Consider the following 18,261-nt stretch of genomic DNA (forward strand, 5'->3'; position numbering starts at 1 on the left):
CTCACTGTTCAGATAAGGAAACCGGGCTTAGGGAGGTTGAGCTTCTGGGCTCGGGACCCAGGTCCCCCGACTCCCAGCCAAGCCAGGTGAGACTCGGTTAGAATGCCGAGACTGGCTACAGCCTGGACCAGATCCCAGCAGGGCCACTTTCCAGCCTCACAGTGTCAGCTTCTTTACAGCAGGGGTTGCCATAGCAACCTCTGCCCAGGTTGGCCAGCAAGTGAAAGGAGACAGCACAGTGCCTGGTCCACAGATGCATTGCTAGTCTTGTTTCCAGGTCTCTGGCAGGTGGAGAGTGGGCGGAAATACAAAGAGGCCTCGAGGCCCCCGGAGCCCCCTCTCTCCACCCCCTGAGGAAGGAGGTGGACAACATAAGCAGCTGTGGAGTCCAAGGTTGGCATCAGCTATGCAGCCTCGCCTGGTCAGCGCAGGCTCCATAGCTCCCCTCTGCTGGGTCACATGGCCTTAGCAGCTAGTAGCTCACAACATCTCTCCCTTTTTGCAGAGCAGGAAACTAGGCCTAAAGAGTCCCAGGGATTTGCCTGAGAACGTGCAGCTCTGCTGTGCCTGAGCTAAGATTGGAACCCTGGCCTCTGACCTCAGATCCCAGGTCCTGGGTGGTCTGGGGCCAAAAATCCAGCTCCTGCTTCTGCACTAATTCCTTCCAGGTGGCCCTGCTGGGTGTCTATCAAACCTCTGCTTTTTGGTCTTCCGTGACTATGAACTCATTTCTCACAGGGTAGCCCCTGCACCACTGGGAAATGTTCCTTCATTCTTTCCTGCTGTGGGGATTTTCCCCATGAACCCCAGTGTTACCCACTGGGGCCACACAGATCAATCTTTCAGCTCAGAAAAGCCCTGGAGGCACTTGGGTGGCTTTGTAGTAGTAGCTCCTGAGTCACCTGCAGGCTGTTCTCTTTCCCACCCAGGATAGGACTTCCAGGCCCTTCTCACCCTGGGTGCCCTCCTGGGGCACCCTCCTCCAGTTACTCCTCTTTGGGGTGACATGCTCTGTGCAGGACCCCTGCCCGCCTCTGACTGTTACGAGGAGTCCATGGCTCCTCCCCTGAACGCAGGCGAGCTCCCTGCAACTCAGTCTAGACTCACAGGCAAAAAGGTCTCTGGCCAGACTGCAGGGTGGCTCTCCCGGAAGGCCTGTTCCCATTATAGCTACGGCCCCTGCATGGGAGGAGGCTGGAGAAGAGGTGGCACAAATTTAGGCCACATGGATAGAATAATTAGTGGCACATTCATCAAATCAGGGCAGGGCGCTTACCGAGACCCAGGACACGTTGAGAACACAGTCCCCAGAGGACAAAAGGGGCCTTAAAGAGCTATATCTGTTTGTGGCCTGTCTAGCTTGGGCAGTGAAAGGTCAGATGTGGGACCCCCTTGGAAATTCCAGTGGGGATGGGGGTCCCAGGAAGCCAGCTGTCTCTGGAGACTTGGAGCCCCACCCCCTCCCCAAGCAGAAAATACGAGTGCTGGTGCTTACCAAGCACTTGCTGCAGGCCACTGTGAAGCACTGGGTGTTTAAAATTAATCTGTCTGCCAGCTCAGGATGTAGGCATCATCCACACTTTTCTAAGGGAGGAAACTAAAGCTTAGAGAAGTGAGATAATTGATCCAAATTCCTCAGCTGGAATCAGAAGCTGGGGCTCTCTATCTGACTGGAGAGTCCACACCCTTCACTCCTCTCTGCCCTGACTGGGGCCCCTTCATGCCCTCCAGAGCCTGCAAAGGCAGCAGCCTCAACACCCCCGAGGCCAGGTGGCATGTCTGAGACCTCTGTCCCCCCTTCCCCACCCCTGCCTCCCAGCTTAGAGAGGGTAAGAGCACGGCTCGGGTCCAGACTCTGCTTCGATGCTGGATCTATCTCTTACCAACTCTGTGATCTTTGTCAAGTCACTTAACCTCTCTGAGCCTCGTTTCCTTCTCTTTCTACATATGACAAAGTGTCTGTTATGTGCGGGCCGCTGTCTTGGGTGCTGGTGATACAGTGATGGGCAGGACAGATTAGAAACTCACCTACTACAGGGTGACAGATAATGAACAGGCACATAGACAGATGGGGGAAAACAGTACAAATTGTAAGGAAATCTATGAGGATAACAACAAGGAGCTAAGACAGAGGATGCCTGGGGGCTCCTCCTTTAGATAGAGTGAGTGGTCATGGAGGGCTTCTTGGAGGGGGCAACATGAAGGCAAGAGTCAGAGGAAGGGAAGGAGCTAGTCCTGTGAAGCTCAGAGGGGAACAAAGTAGGCAGGGGGACCAGGAAGTGCAAAGGCCCTGAGGTGGAAATGAGCGTGACTGTTTCAGGGAATATAATGAGGCCCCTGAAGAGAATGGGGCCAGTGATGCCTACTCCGAAGGTTGTTGAGATGGTAAATGAGGTGATGTAGGCAAAACCCTTCACCTGGTGGCTGGTACATAATAGGGGCAGCATAGATGTCACTTCTTTTTTCTTACTGTGATGGTGGCTCTTTGCACTGCCCCCCATCTCCCACCCTCACCTTAGCCCCAGCTCCAGACTCTGAGAGGAGGGGAAGGAGGGAGTGGCTGGTGCAGGAAGGGTCTTCCTGTTGCAGAAGAGAGAGGACTAGCAGTGGGGTAGTCCTCTCTCTGGAGGCTAAGCCCAGGGTCCTGCTTGGAGCTCGAGGTGGGGGCCAGGTGCCTCTGCATTACCCAGCTGTTCCACTCCAAGCCCAGGCCCCTGGAGGTGAGGTTCTGAATCTGCTCACTGTCCTCTGGCCCTTTCCTCCCGCCTTTCCCCTCTTCTCTCTCTCTGGTCCTGGGAAGCCGGAGAATCTGCTGCTGGCCTCCAAGCTCAAGGGCGCCGCGGTGAAGCTGGCAGACTTTGGCCTGGCCATAGAGGTAGAGGGGGAGCAGCAGGCATGGTTCGGTGAGTGGGGGCTGGGGGTGATGGGGGTGGCGGGGGCCAGCCTTGTGTTGACTTGTTGGCCTCGAGGAACCCTCTGCCCGAACAGGGGCAGTTGCAGAGGGGGTTGCGCCACCAGGGCTCAGGTAGCAGAGTTAAAGGTCCCTGTCCACCCAGCCTCTGGGTCAGTGGGTGTTGCCCTCTCCCTGGGGCTCAGGTGCAGGAACACGGTTATGACTGAAACAGTGCCTAGCTTCTTCACATGCATATACATCTCCACTGTGGGCTGGAGGCTTCTGTGGGTTCCTGAACATCCTGAGTGCCAGGGATTATCGCCCTGACTTGACAGGTGAGGAGCAGAGGCTAAGAAACCCAGAAAAGGTCAAGAGAGACTAAAAGGGAGACTAAAACCAAGTTTTACACTCAGATGACCCAGCAGGCTCTGAGATTTTGGCATCACTGTGTCTTTTTGGCCATCTGGGGATACTTTTTCATGGGCAATATGGGTCGATGGTTAAGAGCCAGAGCTCTGGGTTCAAATCACACATCTGCTGTATGCAAGGTGTGTGCCTGGGCCTCGCTTCAGCTCTCCCAGCCTGTTTTCTCATCTGTAAAGTGGGGATAATAACAGGATGTTCCTTGGGGCTGTGTGAAGGTTAAACGAGATCAGGAGCAGAAAGAGCCCAGCCCCGCTTAGCACACACACTCCATGAATAGGGACTCCTGTTATGAGTACTTGTTAAAATATTAGGGGTGTTCATTGCTTCAGTTTATGCTCCCAGCAATGCTGGGAGGTGTTTAAGATAAGAATCCCTAATCCCTCATTTGACAGATGGGGGAACTGAGGCCTAGAAGGTGAAGAGACCCGCCCAGGGGACTGAGGGTATCGCCAGAGTTAGGGACGGGTCTCCTGCCATCGCAGCACCTGCTCCTAGAAGGTGTGGGGAGTGGCAAAGGTTCAGCTCAGCTGGGGGCTCCGACGGCAAGGACGTGTCATCTTTAGTGCCACCAGCAACTGATGGGCAGTGGCTGCCGGGAGGATGGTCCTAGGTTATGGTGTTGAGTCAGGGCCCCCTGGGAGGGACTCTGGGATTCATCAATGACCTCTGCCTTAGGCTGTGGAGTGGGGGTGGTGACAAGGTACTATGCACTTGTCTGCGCTGGTCTGGGGGTGCCGCTGGCCCGATCTGTGGGCAGGGGGTGTTTTTGCCGTTTCTCCAGGGCAGCCCTCAGCCCCCTCCCAGCAGGCTCCTGCTCTGGTTTACCTTCTGTGTGTGTGTCTGCCTGTCTGTGTGTGTCTGGGGAGCAGGGTTCGCAGGGACCCCTGGATACCTCTCTCCGGAAGTGCTGCGCAAGGACCCTTACGGGAAGCCCGTGGACCTGTGGGCCTGCGGTGAGTTCTTGCGAAGGCCCTCGATTCCCTGCTGCCAGCGCTGCTGGCGCCATCTGTCCTCTTCCCCATCACTCCCCTCCCCGACTGCTCCTGCTCCCGAGGGTTGAAGTTCCTCCCGGTTGTCGTCCCAGGGGTCATCCTGTACATCCTGCTGGTTGGGTATCCCCCGTTCTGGGATGAGGACCAGCACCGCTTGTACCAGCAGATCAAAGCCGGCGCCTATGATGTGAGTGTTCCTCCTCTCTCCAGCCTCCCTGCCATCCCTGGGCCCCCTCCCGTGAAAGCCAATGCCCAGTGAGGTCAGGACCCGAGGATGACCGCCCCTCCCAGCCCATGCAGCTCTCTCTGCCACTTACTAGCTGTGGGGCTGGGGTTGAACGGCAGGTGGAGCTTGAGGGCTGGCTGAGGCCACGTGGTGCGCTGGCTGTGCCTAGTGACTGGGGCCTCTGAGTGATGGGGTTTGGTCGAGGAGACCTCAGAAGGCAGAAGCAGCGGCAAAGTGGGGCGAGAAGTCGGGGGCAGGTCCTAGGAGCCAGGTTCTCTCTCTAGATAGCTGCCTATCAATCCACATACACACAAGTAATATTAGCTCACATGCATAGAACACTCTTCGAAATGCTTTCCATATATCATTACAGTTATTCCTCACACCAGTCTATGACATAGGTACTATTATTATCCTGAGTTTACAGGTGAGGCACAGAGAGATTGAATAACTGCCCAGATCACATGGCTAAGAAATGGTAGAGCTGGGATTTGAACTCAGGCAGTTTGGCTCTAGTGTTTATGCTTCTAACTACCAAGCTATACTGCTTTTCTACATGGCTGGTTTCTATCAAGCTATGTGCCTGGTGTTTTATACCGTATTTAATCTTCACCACACCTGTGGGGATAGCTTGAGGGGTCATGTGACTTGCCCAAGGTCACACAGCCCAGGAAGCAGACTTGAACCCAGCCTTGCGGTCCCCAAATCAGGGCATAACCATAGGCCTGCTGCTCTCCAGATAAGGCACAGCCTCAGAAGAACAGAGGGAGGCCTCCTTTCCCTCTGGCCGTTGTTCTGATTTGTCCTTGGGTCTGGGGACCTTGTCCCACCTCCTCCTGGTTGTGGATGCCTGAGTGGATGGGCAGTAGGACCCCTGCCTGCTCCCCTGCCAGTCAGGGGCTGGGGGATCGCAGGGGTGGCCTGGGGTAGGCTGGGCAAACCTGGCCCCTCTGCCCCTTTCAGTTCCCATCACCAGAGTGGGACACTGTCACCCCAGAAGCCAAGGATCTGATCAATAAGATGCTGACCATCAACCCATCCAAACGCATCACGGCCGCCGAGGCCCTCAAGCACCCCTGGATCTCGGTGAGCCTTCCTCAGCAAGACCCTTCCCAGGAGCCCCTCCAGACCTCAAGGTTAAGCCCTTCATGGAGCCCTGGCCCTGGCCCTGGCTTCTCAGGCCCAGCCTGGGACCAAGGAGGCTTGATCCAAGAGACACTGAGCATGCGGTGGTTCTCAGGGGGGACGTGGAAATGGGAGTTTGGCATCAGGACTGCGTGCTGCCGGCGTTGGATGTCTGGTGCCCCCGCCGTGTTTACAACTTCCCTAGAACAAAGACTTACTCCCCCAAGATGCCAGCCACACCCACAAGACACCCTGCTGGGGGGCCCTGGGGTCCGTCTGCCTCCCATTCACGGACCTTTTCCCACCTCCTCCAGCACCGGTCCACTGTGGCCTCCTGCATGCACAGACAGGAGACCGTGGACTGCCTGAAGAAGTTCAACGCCAGGAGAAAACTCAAGGTAACAGGTCCTTACCCTCCATGCCCCCAGATGTGGGAGTAGCTTGGCCTGGGTCTCCGCAGCGGCCAGGAGAGCCGCTGAGTCTGTCCTTCACTGATCTGTTGAACACTCGGTGTCCGGGCCGGGCAGTGAGCGGTGGAGAAGGCAGACACATCGCCAGGACATTATGGGGCGGTGGTGAGTGTTGTGATCACACACCCCGAGGCTGTGAGTATCCACAGCGGGGCCATCACCACGTCTAGAAGGACCAAGGAAGGACCAGGGAAGGACCCTGGAAGTCTCCCTGGGCAAGTCACATTAAAGCTGAGACCCCAAAGAATAGGCAGGCATGAGCGACGTGGAGTCAGAGCGGGCAGATGCTCCAGACCCAGAGAGAAGCCTGTGTAAGAAGTCTGGAAGCGTGCGTTGGATCCCTTAGGGGGACTGCAGCGTTTCAGCATGGCTGGGGACAGGGCTCGGGGGTGACATGTGGCAGGACAGGAGGCCACAATGAGGGTGAGGCGCCAGCTGGCAAGCGTGGGAGAGGAATGGCCGAGAGACTGGGGTACGGGTCATGACCCCAGGGAAGGTACAGAGGGATCCTGGGGGGCCCTGAGCTGCCGGCCTCCAAGCAGGTGCTGTGTGTGCTCAGGGCCGGGATGGCTCCTGGCCCAGACCTTTCCAGTGATCCCATGAGCAGGCGGGAAGAGCGACCAAGGGGTCCCCAACTGGTCCAAACAGAGATGCCATCAGCATGCCGAGTGACAGATGCTGAGCCCCCAGCTCACCGGGGACCTTCTCCCCCACTGCTCCCGAGCCTGGCATGGTGGCACAGGATGGGTACATGGGCTGAGGGGGTGGCAGCCAACAGGATGCCAGGAAGATTACCATTAGTCCCTAGTGGGGACAGTCCCAGAAGTCTCAAAATGTCAGAAAGAGAGATTCTTAAAATCGTGGCCTGTCGTCCTCAGAGAGTGTCCGAATCAGGCAGTGTCAGGACTGAAGGGCCCCAGCACCTTCATGAACGGGAGGGGGTTTTCCACAACAACCTCCCAGGGTCCCAAGCCCAGGGACGACGGAGGGGCATACGAGCACTAGAGTGAGGGGCTGAGTGCTGTGGGCCGTGGGAGGACGGGGGCCAGGGGCGCGGGGGCCACTGTCCTTTCCTGGGCAGGAAACTCCCCTGGTCTTTAGCAGCCCCCACGGACAGGTGGCCCGAGACTGCCCACCAGCCCCGGCCAGGCCGCTGGAGCCTATTAATATCTGCCCCTTGGGTGGCCTTGTCCCTGGAGTAGTGCCAGCTAAGGTTGAGCTCACCCTGATGTCTCCAGGGAGGTGGGGGTGGTCCCGGGGCTGTGGGGTGGGGGGACACATGGAGGGGCAGGAGGCTTTGGCTCTGTGTCTGAATGGAGCACCTTCCTCTCCTTCCCCACCCGCCACCCGTTTCTCTGTCTCTCCTTCCCCGCCCCCATCTCTCCTCTGCACCCTCTCCGCTTACCTGCCTCAGGGAGCGATCCTCACCACGATGCTGGCCACCAGGAACTTCTCTGGTAGGTGGCAGGACCTCGAAGTCCCAAATACCTCCTGTAGGAGGTGGGGACGTTGCCACGTCGGCTCTCTGGGCACCCTCAAGCCAGGGGGCTTGGGGAGAGTGGGGGCTCCAGAGGACCCCGTGACTGGCGGCTTAGCTCACGTGAGGCAAACTGCACCCAGAAGTGGTGAAAGTTCAAAAGTCAGCAAGCTAAGGGCCCACCAGGAAGGGTTGGAGGTTTTGTCTGTCTCCCCTCACTCACAGCAGTGCTGGGGTTCTCAGGCTAGGCCAGCTAGAGGGGAAGGCCTCTAGAATGTTGGGGTGCAGGTCCAGGCGGGACCGAGCCAGGCTCGGGGAGTGGCAGTGTTCCTGCTCCCCATCGTTCCTGGAGCCCTGTGCTAAGCCGTCCCCACGCCTTCACGCACGTGCCCTGCAGGACGAGGCAGTGCGGGCCACTGCCATCCCTGTTTTCTGAAGGAGGAACCTGAAGCGCAGGGAGGGGACCGTGGTGCGCCTCAGGTTGCATCGCTAGGGGGACGCAGAGCCTGTTTGCAGTGCAGGTTTGACCCACCCCAGTGCAAGGGTGAGTCGCCACAGAGTCCAGGGTAGGAGCCCTTGGCCTTGGCCAGAGCCAGGCTGGTCAGGATGGGGAGTGCCCGGTGACCTGTGGCGTGTGGCCCTGAAGAGAGAAGGGGAAGGGATTAGTGTCGGGGTTTAGCAAGAAGCTCCCCCTGGCACACTGGAGGGTTCTGGGGCCAGCGCTGCCAAAGGCTGCTCTCTGGGGAGCCCGGAGGCTGACGGGGCAGCCTAGAAGATATGGCAAAGCTCACCCGAGGGGCCCTCTGCCTGCGGCTGGACCCGCAAGGGCTGCTGCGGTCACATGGCCGGCCCTGCAGCCAGGGTGCAGCTCCAGGCAGCTACCTCCCAGGCCTCTCGGAGAGGGCCCACCTGCTTGTTTCACCAGCTGGAAGAATGAGACCTGGGGTGGGAAAACCCTGGAACTTTGGACCTGGGCTTTTGCCACCGGCCAAAGGGCCTTCCTTCCCATTCTCTCCCCAGACAAGGACCCTGCAGCTCCTTAAACTGAAACCTGAGCCACCGGCACAGTCAGAGTCTTTTTTTAACAGCTCAAGTGCCCCTGGAGAACCTAATCCCCGACTTGCAAAACGGTGCCGAGGGTTAGGTCCAATCTCTACATGTGCATAGGCGGGGGCCAGGGGTGTTTGCAAAAAAAAATTTTCGGAAAGAGTTCTCAGCACTTAAACATCAGGAGATTTCATGGAGAAGCCTAGGTCTCTGTCTTCTCCTGAAAATCAGAATATGTGGTCTCTCAGGGCCCACCGTCTGACAATAATGGACTGGAGACCAGGGGGCCACCCTGAGGCCGGAGGGGCCAGCACTCCCTCGGCCCCCTGCACAGCCCAGTCCAGCCGTTCCTCTCGGCTCTGGACCCAGTGGCGCCCGGCCCCACACCTGCTTCACGAGAGGGAGACTTTGCACGGCAGCCCGGTGGGGGCCACTGGAAATGTGAGGGTGTCTGGGGAGCTGGACAGACAGACTGTAAGCCTTGTCCTTCCAAGCCCCTGGGGCTGCAATACCCTGTACTCCCCTGTCCCCATCTCCGGGTCCCCCTCTCCAGGCCACCAACAGAAGCACAAGTGGCTACCATTTACTGGGCATCTATGGCATAGAGGTCAAGTGTAGTGCTAACTAAGTGAGCCCTTTATAGATACCCTATCTCATTCAACCCTATCTCATTTGGTTGAGGTCTGAGCAGCTGGATACCAGGGTGGAGAGGGCTGGGCACTCATGGCACTTCCTAGCTGGTGCCTCCCCCTCCACAGGCTCTGGCCTGGAGGGGCGGGGCAGGGGGGAAGGGGAGTGACAGAGGTGGGGCCTCCCTGAGATCTGTTGCTCCGCTTTTCCCGGCTGCCGGAGCCAGAGCCAACCCCAGCCTGGATCTCTGGAGTCTGAGGGTGGGGAAGCCTCTGCCAGGATGGGTGCTCTGGCAGGGGTGGGCCCAGAAGGGGGCATCTGCTTCTTGTCACTGGCAAAACACGGCTCGCAGCTGTCCAGCTTGAGTAGGCAGGGCTGACACATGACCTCTGCAGCAGCGTGGGGCTAAAATTAGAGCCGGCTGGGTTGGGGAGGGAGTGTCCAGCCCTGCTCCGGGCAGCTGGGCCTCCGGGTTGGCCACCACCAGCACTGGTGGTGACCGGGATCCAGAGGGAATCCCCAGGCTGAAACAGTAAACCCACGGTCTTGGGACGCATTGGACACCTTCCTCAACCTCAATCCATGGGGCCGGGGGATCCCATTTGAGATCCCTAAGAACTGGGGGAGCCCAGGCCCACCTAGTGGGCCGCTGGCAATCCCGGGCTCCGGAGGAGGGAGGAGAAGCAGGAGGAAGAGGTCTCCCCAGATCGCCACCCCGGCTCCCGCCCTCCGGCTGCCCGTGGATGCTGCTCTTCCTCGCCCTGTGGGCCCTGGTGCCCTGCCTGGTGTTGGTGACCCTCTACTTTCTCTCCTCCATAGGAGGGAAGAGTGGAGGAAACAAGAAGAATGATGGTGTGAAGGTAAGCCCCCCGGGAGCCTGCCAGGGCCTGCTCTGCCGGCGTTTCTGGAAGGAGGGCCCAGCTCTCCGGCCTGGGGTGAGACCCAGGTCTTGCCGACGGTGTTCCAGGCTGACGCCATCACTCCTGCAGCCGGGCCATCCGCAGACCCAGAGACCTGGGCTTTGGTGCCCACGCTCTCCCCGGGACTGGCGGGGGCAGGCAGGGCCGGGGGAGGATTGAAAGCAGGTGGGAGAGGCAGGTGGCCTTGGGTTGGAGCGGGCACAAAGAGGGGGGCAGGTCCCAAGGGGGTTTCTGCAATGCTCCGGGGCCGGAGGACTGGTGAGTGAGAGGGTACAAGGAAGGGACAGAGATGGTCATGAGGGGCAACCTTCCCTTTCCCGAGTGGGCTGGCTGCAACAGACCCCTTGCCCGAAGTACACCTCAGTCCCACCCACAAAGCCTGTGGAGGACGGACAGCCATTTCCTGCCTCTCCCCTTTGGTTCCAGAGGTAGCCCCTCCCCATCGGGGCCTGCTGGTTCAGCGCTAAGCACCGCCCCCAGGCTTGCCCTCTGCCCACCCCGCGCCCGATGCCCTGCCCGAGCTACTTCCCTACACACCCCACGACTCCTCCTCCCCTCCTCCCCTCCTCTCTCTCTTCCCTCTGCTCTCTGGGCCTGGTGCCCACTCTCTGCAGCCCCCTTCTCCCTGCCACTGGCTCGCCTTGTGGGTCCTCCTCTCTTGAGACCCCGCCTTTTTCTGGGCTCAGAGCCCTGCCTGGCCAGGGCCCGAGGGCTGGGCTGGCCCAGGACACTGGAAGGTGTGGGATGCTGTCCAAACACAGTCATCCAGGTGGGACGGTGGCTTCGTGGCTTCATTTGTAGTGGCATTTACAGTCTCAGGCCGCTGGCTTTGGTCGGTCAAGGTTACGTGAGTGGGGGTCTGGGCTGGCTGTCAGAGGCCGGGATGGGGGTCTCCCCTCAACAGGCTTGAGTTTTCCCGTAGACACAATGGGTGGGGTGGGAGGGGTGTGAACTCCATGATTTCCAGGGTTTTACCTTTAAAAACACACAAGCAAACAAACAAAAAGCAACAAAACCCTATCTAATCACTCTGCCTTCTCATCTTGCGTGCTTGGGGAATAATTCATAATTATTTGGTGATCAGCCAAGGCTGGTGGTTTTCAAACTGAATTCCTTGGAGGCCAGCGGTTCTGGGGAGGCGCCTCCAGCAGCAGATGGGGTGTGGGGAGGGACTAGAAGCGGGGGGGGCAAGCAGAGAAAGTTCTGGGCTTCCCATGCCCACTCCAACAAAAGCAGCTCCAAGTAAGAGCCAGCACCATGGTTAGGAGGGCCTGGGCGGGTTTGGCAGCCCAGACCTTGGCTGGTCACTCGGGTCCCCTGAGCCAGCGTCTCCTCGTCCACGCAGTGGGGATAAAAGGGGTTTCTGCCTCGCAGGGCTGTCTGTGAGCAAGAGCCAAGGTCACCTGAGCAAGGGGAGATGGCCGCTGTTCCGAGGGCCCAGCACGGTGCAGGGCGCGGGACGTGTGCTCAGCGTCACTATCTTCTCTGTTCTACATGCCGGACTTCGGGTTAACATTTGTCTTGGAAACAAAGTTTGCTCGAGAACATATTTGGTAGTCCACAGACGTAAAGCCGACTCAGTTTCTAAAGTTAACACGCATACGTGCATCCCCAATGCTGTAATGGAATTCAGGACAGAGTTTTGGCCTGCCTGCTGCTTTGGGTTACCCATGAGTCAAGTCCCCCATTTGAGAGGGTGATGAGGGGATGGTGTGACGTAAGGGTGGTCCGGTTTGGAGTGGCCGGGGCTCTCTCCAGCTCTAGCTGGGGTGCTGGGTTCCCCGAGGAAAATGGAGTTTGGGAGATACGGGGCAGAGGCCACAGGAGCTGGTCTGTGGAGGAGGAAGGGGCAGAGAGAGGGCTGTCCTGGTCTGTTTGGCTCGTGGGTGTGGCCATGGCAAAGGCTCACTCAGAGCTCCTAGTGTGAGGTCAGGACCTCCCTCAGGCGGGGTCTCGGAACAAAGCTCTCTCTGGTCTGGCTCTTCTTCCAGCAAGGCCAGGAGGTGGACACTGGCCGGGGGCAAGAACGTGGCGTGCTGGGGCTCTGGCTAGTCACCGCAGCACTTCCCCGCGGGCACGGCTGAAGAAAGTGCCCTGCTTCCTGCAGCCCAGACAGGCCCTGAGTGACTTCTCGGGGCGGCCTGAGTGTGGACGAACAGGAGCTCAGAGGCTGTTGCTGGCCAGATGGTCTCGGCACCCTCCTTCCCTTCCTTGGGGTGGAGAAGGAGGAAGTCCACCTGGCAGACCAGAGTCACCCAGGGGCCTTGCCCAGGACTTGGGGGCACCCTGCCTGCAATTTGTCACTCGGGGGGCCGGTCCTATTTTCTCTGTGAGTGGAACTGGGCCTCCAGTCAAGAAGCCAAGGGTTTGAGTCTGGGCCCCACCATTCCCTCCCTTCGGGGCCTGAGTCATCACTTCTGTCATCTGTGCTAGGGGAGCATGGCAGCTGTCGGCGCGGCCTGGCAGAGTCACCCTGTGCTTCTTTAGCGGGCACACATTCGGCCCGAGTGGGGGAACACAGGTTCTTCCTGCAATGTCGCCCTCGAGACACACCGCCGGTGTCACCCAGGGCTTCACTGAAGACACAGTGATTGGTCCCAACGCCGGAGGGAACCGGCCCGTTGGAGTGGGGGCGCGCCGCAGCGCCGCACGTCATGGACTTACAATGGCTCTTCGAGGCCGATCTTGGCCATGCTTCATTCCTGCCACCCTTGCCGACCTCAGAGCCGGGCTTTTCTCCACGTGGTCGGTTCTGAGAGAAGTGACTCTCCTTGTGGTGAAAGCCCCTGAAAATTAAACTCCAACTTGCCGGTCGGGGCGGGGTTACGATTGGTTATCGTCAGCCCTTGTGACTCAGGGGAACTGAGTGTTTCTATTACCAAGGAGCAATGTCCCCTCTCCAGCACCCCAGGACCTCCGCTGCCGTGAGGAGGGGCCGACCGCTCCCACCCCTCAGCCCCACTCACTGCCCCTGTTGGTGTCCCATCCGTGCCGTTGTGACTTCTCTCCCCCATGTCCCATCCTGTCACTGTACGTCCGAATCTGACGCAGTCTCTGCTCTGTGTTGCCTCCTGTGTCCTGCCTGGAACCTCCTGGCATCCCCGGGCCACTCCTCAGGTTTCTGCTGACAGCTGAGGTGAGAGGGCCTGTCCCCTCCCACAAACTCTGTGCCTGGCTTGGCTCCCTCCAGGAGCAAGGCTGACTCCGGGAGGAGAGGGGAGGAGAGGGGAGGAGAGGAGAGGAGAGGAGAGGAGAGGAGAGGAGAGGACAGGAGAGGGGAGGAGAGGAGAGGAGAGGAGAGGAGAGGAGAGGAGAGGAGAGGAGAGGAGAGGAGAGGCTGACCGTAGGCCGCTGGCTTTGGCAGTCACACTGTCCGGCCCAGCTGGCGCAGGTGCACAGCCTGTGAGCATTTACACGGGAAATGCCCGGTGATCTCAGAGTCAGAAAGCCCAGCATTAGACCTGAGGGCCCTCAGAGAATATTCAGTGCCTCTCCCCGGCAGGCCTACCCCAAGGGCATCTCCAGTCTCCTCCACTCTCCCCACAGTGCAGTGAGCAGAGCAGCCTCCTGACCGCAGATGTGAATGCACTTGGGAAGGAAAAGCCATTGACGAGTGGTCAGGCTGTGGGGGCCTGAGGCCTGGACAGAGGAGATAGCGGCACTCAGGGGTCCTGCCTCCTCTCTGCAGGCAGCCGGCTGAGAGACTTGCGGCAGATCACCGCCCATCGCTGGGCCCCGGTTTCTCACCCGCACAATCCAAGTGTCATCCTGACCTGCGAGCTTCCATGAGCATGAGTCTCTGAGACTCCTGGCTTAGAGCTGAAAGGAGGAGAAGACACTCCACATTTGTCCTCTCTCTCCTCCCCTCGGTTCTGCAGCCAGTAACATGGGGAAAGCTGCAAACGTGCCGAGAGTCAGGATAGGCTGCACGGCAGGGCCCGAGGGCCGAAATTCTGGGCTCTGCTGCGGTCTGGCTGTGCCTTGGTGTCTCTCTCAGCATAGAGGAGCTGGCTAGGCCGGTCCCGGGGAAGCTGTGACCGCAGCAGAATTGCCAGGGCCGCCTGGAGGATCAGTCCCTACACCCGGCCCTGCGCCGAAATATCCTGGAGAGATTGTTCAAAATGGAGATCCCCAGGTTCCACCCCAGACCGAGTTACCAAACTCCTCGAAGGGGCCTGGTTCTGTGTGTTTTTGACAAGTTTCCCAAGTGACTATGACGCTTGGGGTCCTTTCAGCAGAGACGCATGGGGAATCTAGGAGGAGAGACCGGTCCTCATCCCAACACGTCGGGCCCCTTTGTGCTTCAGTGACTTTGGGTTCTGGAGGCCTTGGGCACCCGGGTCCGAGACCCAGGGCTGACTTCCCCACCAGAGCCTGGAGCAGAGGGAGCCCTGGTCCGAGGGAGGCTTGACCTGGAGCTCGGTGACTGGACTGTGAGACCCAGGCAGCCATGCACGAGGCCCCAGAACTTCAGGCTGGGAGAGAGGACTGGCCCCGCCCAGTCAGCCGATGCTGGTGGCTCTGATTCCTCGCCCCGTGCCGGACCGGCAAGGGGCCGCAGAGGACGACCCCAAGGCCCATCCTCCTTCCACACCTCCCCTGTCGTCCGTTCCTCTGCTCCCTGCCGTTTTCACGCTGTGTCTTTTCCTGTCCCATTTCTTCTCCTTGTTTTTCCAGAAAAGAAAGTCCAGTTCCAGCGTTCAGTTAATGGTGAGTGTCTGCCGTCTCCCAAACGCCGGTAAATGCTGGGCCTCGACCCCTCGCTCCTGCCTCCCTCCTGCAGGCTGCACGGGGAACCCGGGGCGGGGAGAGGGTGCTCAGGGCGTGCTTGGTACGTGTGCCTCGTGTGACACTCTGTGCGTTGTGTGTGTGTTGTGTGTGTGTGTTGTTGGCGTGTTTCTGTTGACACCTCCACCTCCATGGCCCAGGCCGGCAAGCAGCCTGACAGCAGGCCGGAGAGCTCCGCTGGGGACGGAGGCCGATCTGACCCCCATCCCACACCCAGCCCTTGGCTTCTTGCTTCTCCCGCCCTCCGGTCTAGAACTCATCTCAGGGCTCGGTCTGTGCCAGGTGCAGTGGCGGGGGGGGGGGCTTGGTTTGGCCAAAGCAGTGGGCGCTGGAGAGGCCCTTCTTGGGCAAGGCCCCACAGGGCCCGCCGGTGGCAGAGGAGCCGCCAGCCCCTGCCTCGGTCTAGGCGTTCCCGCGGTGGCACGGTGGACTACACCCCTCTTCTTCTGGTTGCATCGCTGTCTCCCTCGCTCGTGTGGTTTTTCTCCCCCCAAAAGCCCAGTTCTCTTGCACTGGGCCTCCCTCCGCCCTCTCTCTCTCTCTTCCTTTTCTGCCAATGTGTGTACCCCTTCCCCATTCTGGGGCCACCATGTGCCTCTCTGCTCTTCAACACCTCTTCTCGGCTCCCTCAAGCAGAGAGAGCCTAGGAACCCTTCCCCGCACTTCCAGAAAGGCCAGGGATCTCCTTGCATCCATCCCTCCATCCACGCCCCCGCCAGCAGCCGCCTGCTTAGCTGGGCCCTTCCTCTCCTTAGGCTCGGAGGTCTGTCAGGGTTTTCAGGGGACCATCTGGATGTCAGAGCCCATGAGGCTTACAGAGACCGGGCCACAGCATCAGGCAGCCGGGCAGCCCCCCACGGGCCGCGCCCGTCCTGCTGGCCAGGCTGGCCTCACCGCTCCCTGTTCTCTCCGGCAGGAATCCTCAGAGAGCACCAACACCACCATTGAGGACGAAGACACCAAAGGTAGGGGGGCCTCGCCTTCTGCACCTGGGCCCCCAGGCCTCCTCGGGCCCCTTCACCGGCAGCCCCATGGCCAAGCCTGCATCCTGCTCCTCTGGACGGAACCTCGCTTTGGTTCCTTCCAGACTGAGCACACCGTTTCCCCACGTGGCGCACGCAGCTCGCTGGTGGTGCCTAGCTGGCTGCTTCTTATCGCAGGGGTTATGTATTTACTTCAATATGTGTCAGAAAAAATTAATTTAACATGTTCACATCATAAATGTATCCTAGTGGTATGTATTTTCCTTTGGAAGTACACGTTTTTCGCGTTTTTTAAATGTGCTGATTTTTAAAAACATGCTGTAATCATCGTAAGGGAAGAGAAAACCAAGATGCAGAAAGTTCAGGTGCATGGGAGGTACGGGTCACGCTGCCAGGAGCAACCCAGAATGCGGGAGGGACTGTGGCCGGGGACTGGCTGTCCTCAAAAGCCCTCCGGTGGACGAGGAAGCGAACCTCGTGTGATTGGAGAGCCAGAGAGGAAGTAGTCAGGACAGCAGTGGGCACAATGGCAGCCTCCTCGGGGTGCTCACTGTGGGCTAGACAGGCAGCACTTCACCCCGACCCGAACTTCGTAACACCCCTGTGGGGTGGGTGCTGGAACGAAGCCCGTGCCACAGCCTGGGAAACAGAGGAGCTGAGTCGATTGTCCCCAGGTCCCGTAGCTTGTAGGGGGGAGTCAGAACTTGAGCCCAGGCAGCGTGGCTGCAGGGCCCGGCTCACAACCACCACCCTGGAGGCTGCGGTGTGTGCAGCGTGGTGCGTGCAGCGTGGGGAAGGGAGGGCGGAGCACTGTCTTCTGGTCAGGGGCCACCAAACCCTCAGACGAGGTGGGGACAGTCTGCGTCCTGTCTGCACCCAGCCCTCCGCATCCCGCTAGGACAGGGAGGCCAGAGAGTCTGGGGCCTGGGCCAGAGATGTTTAGATATCTTCAGTCGTGCAGATAGTTTGCCTCTAAAAGAATACAATGATGGGGAAAGAGCATTTTGTTTCATAATAAATATTTTTGCACAGTTGCAATTCCGGGTTATTGGGCTGTTTTGATACAGTAAATGCCATGACTCCCTCCGGACTCTGCCAGGATACCCTGGAAGGTCAGCCCCGCCCTGTGCATGTCCCTCTCCGGTCAGTCCCAGCTGGGGGAGGGGGATGGTGACTGACGCCATAGCCTGGCACCAGAGCAGGCCAGTTTTCTATGAAGGCATTAGTGACAACCTTTAAGAAATGTATTATCTTGAAGAAGAATTCCAGTGGGTGGGGGTGGTGGGGCAAGGGAGAGCAACAGGGAAAAAACCAGAATTCCTTGTTAGGGCCACGTCAGTGTTCTAAGTCCCTCCCAGAATGATTTTCTAACTACATTCTGGCCCCGCCCCTGTGCATTCCAATTCTGCAGCTTAGTGTCGGGCTGAGACGTGGTGTTTCTAAGGCGGTCCCCGTATTTGAGGCTCGCTATATCGATGGTAAAACTGAGTTTGAGGAGACACGCTGTGGCCCTGTAATCCTGGTCTCAGAGCAGATGGAGACCATAGAGGCAAGCTAGTTCTGTGCTTCTTCACTGGGGTCCATTTGCTGGTTGACCTTGGACAACTTACTCAACCTCTCTGAGCCTCAGTTTCCTTAACAGTTTAGAGGTGATGATAACAGTTCCAACCTGAGAGGACTGCTGAGAAGATGGAATGAGAGGCTAAATATAAAGTGCTTACACAGGGTTTGGCACATGGTAATTGTTTAATAAATCTTAATTTTTTTTTAAACTAGAGCTTGTGGTTGACAGGAAGCCACAGGACATTTTTGGAACATCAATTTTACTGAAAGAGTATTTCAAGGCAAATATTTCTAGATTAAACAGACAGGAAACTATTTAGAAGAGAAGGCGAAATTTGTCTGTGCTACGAATGCAAAGTGTAAGCTGCCAAAGGCATTTCCCGCCTGGGGAGACACCCCTCGGGGTTTCACCCTGGAACACCCACCTTCCCAAGGCGACCCTCTGCTTCAGAGAGAGCAGGATGGGAAGTCTGGGGTCTTGAACATTGTTTAGCTCACCCGGGCCCCTTTTCCAGGAGGGAATCTGAGGCTCGTGGATGAGGAAGGGCACACAGGGTCCTTAACGCCAAACTGGGCCCTGCTTCCTGCCTCAGTTTCCCCACACAGGAAGGCCGTATCTGAGGGGAGTGGCGCCGGCTCACCCGGGAGCTTTCCCCACGTTCGGCCGGGCAGAGGAGCCCTGTGCCTTCCCGAGGCCTCAGAGAGCCCTGTTCTGGTGTTA

The 18,261-nt window shown here is 58.6% G+C and overlaps 1 protein-coding gene across 2 annotated transcripts in view; it reads left to right on the forward strand.

The window, feature by feature from the left end:
* CAMK2A (calcium/calmodulin dependent protein kinase II alpha) overlaps nt 1-18,261 on the forward strand; it is a 56,748-nt gene that overhangs the window by 26,952 nt on the left and 11,535 nt on the right. Inside the window, exons 7-15 of one of the 2 annotated variants that reach the window (XM_045819528.1) lie at nt 2,801-2,903; nt 4,189-4,272; nt 4,404-4,498; nt 5,501-5,623; nt 5,977-6,060; nt 7,547-7,589; nt 10,106-10,146; nt 14,884-14,916; nt 15,911-15,959. In XM_045819528.1, the coding sequence (XP_045675484.1) occupies nt 2,801-2,903; nt 4,189-4,272; nt 4,404-4,498; nt 5,501-5,623; nt 5,977-6,060; nt 7,547-7,589; nt 10,106-10,146; nt 14,884-14,916; nt 15,911-15,959 (655 nt within the window). The remainder of the gene's footprint in view (nt 1-2,800; nt 2,904-4,188; nt 4,273-4,403; nt 4,499-5,500; nt 5,624-5,976; nt 6,061-7,546; nt 7,590-10,105; nt 10,147-14,883; nt 14,917-15,910; nt 15,960-18,261) is intronic. The other variant, XM_045819536.1, reaches the window with a different exon arrangement.

The sequence above is a fragment of the Phyllostomus hastatus genome, unplaced genomic scaffold, assembly GCF_019186645.2.
Source record: "Phyllostomus hastatus isolate PE091 unplaced genomic scaffold, TTU_PhHast_1.1 phas_contig_150, whole genome shotgun sequence".
NCBI classification, from domain to species: Eukaryota; Metazoa; Chordata; class Mammalia; order Chiroptera; family Phyllostomidae; genus Phyllostomus; species Phyllostomus hastatus.